The 5,154-nt window shown below is 49.1% G+C and overlaps 1 protein-coding gene across 1 annotated transcript in view; it reads right to left on the bottom strand.

Moving 5' to 3' along the window:
* Positions 1 to 340: 340 nt before the first annotated feature.
* The window catches only part of LOC103595834 (tubulin polyglutamylase TTLL11-like), a 74,822-nt gene continuing 70,008 nt past the window's right edge, over positions 341 to 5,154 (bottom strand). The window contains exon 4 of the mRNA XM_008579340.1: positions 341 to 2,025. Coding sequence (XP_008577562.1) covers positions 1,733 to 2,025 — 293 coding nt within the window. The 3' untranslated portion in view covers positions 341 to 1,732. The remainder of the gene's footprint in view (positions 2,026 to 5,154) is intronic.

Genomic DNA, 5,154 nt, shown 5'->3' on the forward strand with positions numbered 1-5,154 from the left:
ACATCCTGCCCTTCCCCATCTTAGGCCACCTGTCCTGCTTTCTGCTTGGGGAAATATTGTTATTACGAGTGTGTGCTGTCACTGAACAGCCCAGAGCGTGCTCTGCAGGGCTTGGTTCCAGGGCCCCTCTCGATCAGGGAAGGGCAGCGGCCTTTGGGCTCTGAGGAGCAGCAGGGAAGAGGTGGCAGGACAGGGCACTGCGTGGTGGCCGTTCAGCAGGGAAACAGCCTTACTCATCGAGAAAGTGGGCTTCTGGCAGGAAGGAGGGGCAGGCAAGGATGAACAGGGGACTCTTGCTCTAAAATATCTTGCCAACGGTTGAAGAGATCTTGGATTAACCACCTTTTCTTTGGGTTTAAAAATCAGCAGCTTTCATCAGTTTAGTGAGGGGGACTTGGATCAGGAGATGAGACGGGATGTCAGAGGGAAGGAAGAGAGCAAAAGAAGTGGGAGGAGGAGGACGTGAACTTGTCTAGGACACACTTTGCCCTTGCTCTGCACCGGTGAGCATTTTCTGCATCCTACTGTGTTCCAGGCTCCTCCTGCAAGGCCCTCAGAGACTTTCCATCCTAACTTGTATGATGATCGGCTCTCCCCAGGGCCCTCAGGATTCTTTAAAGGGGGCTCTCAAGGGAAGGGCCACATTAACCCCCAACTCCAGCAATACTCTGGAGAATGTGGCTTTGCAAAGTCCTATCTGCCTGTCATCAATGGACTCTGAACTCTGACTTGACTGTGGCCATTTCCAGAATGCTGCCTCTGAGGCTTCCCCTCTGAGAAGGGGCTGCCTGGGGACACAGATGGAGACAAGGAAAAGGTCTCGTGGAAGGAGAGTGTGGGTTCCCCTTCTCCTGATATCAGGTCTAATGCCTGAGCTGTTGACACTCCTGCTTGCCCTGGTTCTTCTCTGGGTCTTATTTCCTGCCCTCTGAAGCCCCTCCTCTGGCCCAGGGCTCCTAGCACAGAGCTGGGCACACAGAGGCCCCCAGCAATACTTGTCCTGGACTGATCGGCCCCACGCATGGAGTCCACTCAGAGGCCACGTGACCATCTGGTCAGGGAGGCTGAAGATGAGATTCCTGCTTTGAGGTCAAGGTTAAACAAAATCAAACAAATGACCTCTGAGTCACCAGCCAGCTCCAAGGCTCTAGGAGTCTTAGTTCTTAATTAATTATTTCTTAATTAATAACAAACCGAACATTGCAGCAACAGGCAAGCTAATGAAATAGATGAGGCTCATCTGTTAACTACACCCATGAAGCACATGATCGGGATGGGCGATCGCAGCCGCCTACTTGACATTTCCACTTCACTCTCACAGAGCGGGGGTAGGAAGACGATGTTCGTGGGCTTTAACCAGTCAGCACTCTGAGGCCCTGCAGGCCCAAGACTCTGTTTCCTCTCCGCAGCTCTCGGTCCTAGACATTTTGTGCCCTGTGCCCCAAACACAACAGATTTGCCCAGGTTGGTGCTTCCCGTGAGCCCAGAACAGAAGGTGCCATCTGTCACATTTTAGATGTCATATGTCCACTGATGACTTGCAAACAGAGTGGATCACCAAGAGGCACTGGGAGGAAGGCAGCAGGATTAGGCAGTGTGTGAAGTGCCACTTGGCAGGACACAGACATGACGAACAGGAATCTCGGATGGGAATTCTCAGCAGCCTGCCCTTTCTCTGGGGCTCTCTTCAGGCCTGAAGGGTCCTCTCTTCTTCTGGGAGACAGAGTGACCCTCAAGACAGAGTGTGTCTGGGATGGGACAGCTTATTGGCACAGTTTGTGCGGGTTGGGGGGTTGTCCCCCGCTGGCTGGGATGGAGGGGAGGTCTCCTGGGGAGTGCCACTATACAGGGGCTGGCCCCCCGCCATGCCACTCCGGCCACACACCAGGCGCTTTTCATCCAGCAGGGACAGGTGGTACTCACACAGGTCAATCAGTGCGGCCACCTGCTCGTGGAGTGGCATCATCTTGAACTTCCTCTGAGCCAGGAAAAAGAAAGCCTCAACAAACGCCTGCAGACACATCCCTGTGGACAAAGACATCGCGTTAGGGGGCGCTGCCCTGGCAAGGCCCGACTCCAATCACAAGGCTGCCAGCAAGAGCCAGCCTTTCTTCCCATACTGTTTTCACTCTGGAAACTCCTACCAGGGCTATCCCACAGAGTGCCCACTAAGCCCAGCACCAGCTGGGCATTTTACAACCATTTACAGATGCAACCCCTTAAGCAGCCCTGTGAAGTAGGTTTAACTAACCCTATTGTACAGATGATAAAACTGAGCCTCAGAGAAGTGGGGGGACCTGGGCAAAGCCATATGTGTGGAAAGTGGTAGGGATGGGATTTAAACCTAGCCTGAAGCCTTATCTCTCAGCACCACAGCAAATTGTCCCCATTAAAACCCAGCTCCCTAACTTTTATAATAAGGGGGAAAAGTTAAGATAAACCCAATCTGATAGGAATGCTCTATATTTTGAGAGAGGTGTTGTTTACATGGTGTGTACATTTGTCAAAACTCCTAATTGTCAGCACCACAGCAAATTGTCCCCATTAAAACCCAGCTCCCTAACTTTTATAATAAGGGGGAAAAGTTAAGATAAACCCAATCTGATAGGAATACTCTATATTTTGAGAGAGGTGTTGTTTACATGGTGTGTACATTTGTCAAAACTCCTAATTGTACCTTAAGGTTCATGAATTTTGCTCTGTGTAAATTTTACCTCAAAAAGTAAAATACTCTCAGCCTCTTCTCTCTGGCCAGTTTTGCCTCATAAGCTCCTACTCATCTTTGGGATCTGAGCTCAAAATCACCTGTTCAGTAAAACCTTCCCTGATCCCCAGATTAGACCCATCCCCAATACAGGCTCCTTGCACTTCTCTTTGCAGCAGCTACTGCAGCTTGCTCAGTGTTTGTGTGATTCTTTGACAGCTTCCATCTTCCCTGCTGGACTGTGAGCTCCAGCTCATCACTGTATCCCCCACCGCCAGGTACCCAGAAGGTGCTCAATATAGACACGCTGAATACATGAGTGAATGAATGAGTTGGTGCCAGGTACTTTACTGACATTGTGACTAATCCTCATAATACCTTTGCAAGGTCAATATTATTATGCCCCACTTTACAGATGAGGACACTGACACTCAGATTAAGTAATTTCCTTATGGTCACACAGCCAGAGAATAGTGGACTGAAAATTTAAACCCTGACTCCCAAGTTTTATAACTAAGTGTGCTACATGAAAGGTTCTGGGTCTTCCCAACATCCAAGTAAAAGCGAACCCTGGGACTTAAATCTATGGGACTCCCGCCCTGCACTCCTTGGTGAAAGTGACACTAAGGCTGACCAAATGCCACACGGCATTTTAGACAAGGCTGGCTCTGACACTGCTAATCCACGCCTTCCCAGTGGCTGAGACATTATTTACCAGCTCCTGTCTCTGCAGGAAGAAGCCTGGCTTAGAGTTTGTGGATAGTGGATTAAATATGGACCCTGGGATATGAAAGCTTTTTGCCTTGGGAACTTGAGCTGAGCAAAGAAGTTCGTTTTTGTCTCCTTCCAAGTCCATCAAAGCTGTTTGGCTCTGCTTTTCTTGACTCCAGACGCCCTGCAAGTCCCCTGCTCTGTTTGGCCCTGACAGGAGGAGTTGATAAAAGCACAGCGACCCTGGTGTAAAACCCTTTGAATGTAAACAGAGGTCTGGTGTGGACAAAGACATAGAGAAACAGGGGCCTCAGTCTTGCTCAAGAGACAGATGTTTTCTAATCACCAACTCCAGACCAGGGCTCTCCTAGGAGATACGTGCATGCATGTGCATGTGTGTCATGGTTGGGTGGGAGGATCAGATATACACAGAGTGGAAGAGGCCAGCTCTAAAGCCAGAGAAACCCAGTCCCAGCCCTACTTCCCAACTGCGTGATCTAAACAGTGCTGCTCAACGTGTGGTCGGCCCATGGTGCCAAGTCCACAAACTGCGCATCCCTGGTCCCTGACAAGATAAGGAGCTTGGGCCAGAATATAAACGGTTCTCTTCATCAATCACGTTGTTTAGTTCTGCTGACAGTATTTTGTAGCAAGCCTCTCTCCATAAAGGAAGCAGCATGCTGTTTACATCCTGGCTCAAGCCTCTTGTCCTGGGCTATAGCAGACAGTTCCTGGGTTGCAACTTTGAGTAGCTCTGATCTACACAACCTTTCTAGCATTAAGGCATCCATGTGTGCTCCAATCACCATGAACTTGTTAAAAGGTGGATTCTGGGGTGGGCCCAAGACACTGCATTTCTAACAAGCTTCCCGGTGGTGCTGATGCTATTGGTCTCTGGACCACACCCTTGAGAAGCAAGAATTGAACAGTTCACTGCACCTTTTTACTCAATAAGTATTAGTTTTGTTCCTTTAATTGGGGACTCTGATTAGAGCTATAATGCACGGAAAAGATACAATAAGTACCTATTTGGGAAAAAAGCATGGCTAAATCATCTGGGAGAAGACATTCTAAAATGAGAAGTGGGATTTAGTGTGTTATACTTGGTTTTCTTTCTGCCTGTCTCCATTTTCTCATTTTCTACAGCAAACATGTATGGGAGATTCTGGAGGGTGGAAAGAGGTGATGCAGGGGCCGCTGCTTTTATTTGAATATTTCCTACTTTGCTGCTATTTGAATTTGAAGCCGGTACCTGTATTACATTGAAAAAAATATATAATGCAAACTTTCTGTATATATATTCTACTTTGATAAAAAAGTTTAATATACATACATGGAAAAAAGAAGAGGAAGCAAAGAGGAGTGGACATTAATGACTTACATGAGCAGGTCCCCTACACCAGGACTCTGATCCTCTCCACATTCCCACTGTGCAGATGAGAAGACCGAGGCCCAGAGTGATGGAACTAGGTACGTGGCCCAGCCCAGGACTTGTGCGCTGCTGCTTCTGCACCTTCTTCCCGAAACCCCTCCTGAGCATCCCTACCGAGAACTCTGGGGTAAGGATGCAGTCGCAGAGGATGGGCAGGTTTGGATGGAAATGTGTAGAACCTGTGGGAAATGGCATAGCCAACGACTGGGAGGGTGTGGGGGGTGTGGGGAAGGGGCGTTGGGCCTTGAAGAACGGGGAGGGCTTTGTCGGGTAGAGATGAGCTGGGGGCAGTGAGCTGGGCTGAGAA

The sequence above is a fragment of the Galeopterus variegatus genome, unplaced genomic scaffold, assembly GCF_000696425.1.
Source record: "Galeopterus variegatus unplaced genomic scaffold, G_variegatus-3.0.2 Scaffold1859, whole genome shotgun sequence".
Classification (NCBI taxonomy): Eukaryota; Metazoa; Chordata; class Mammalia; order Dermoptera; family Cynocephalidae; genus Galeopterus; species Galeopterus variegatus.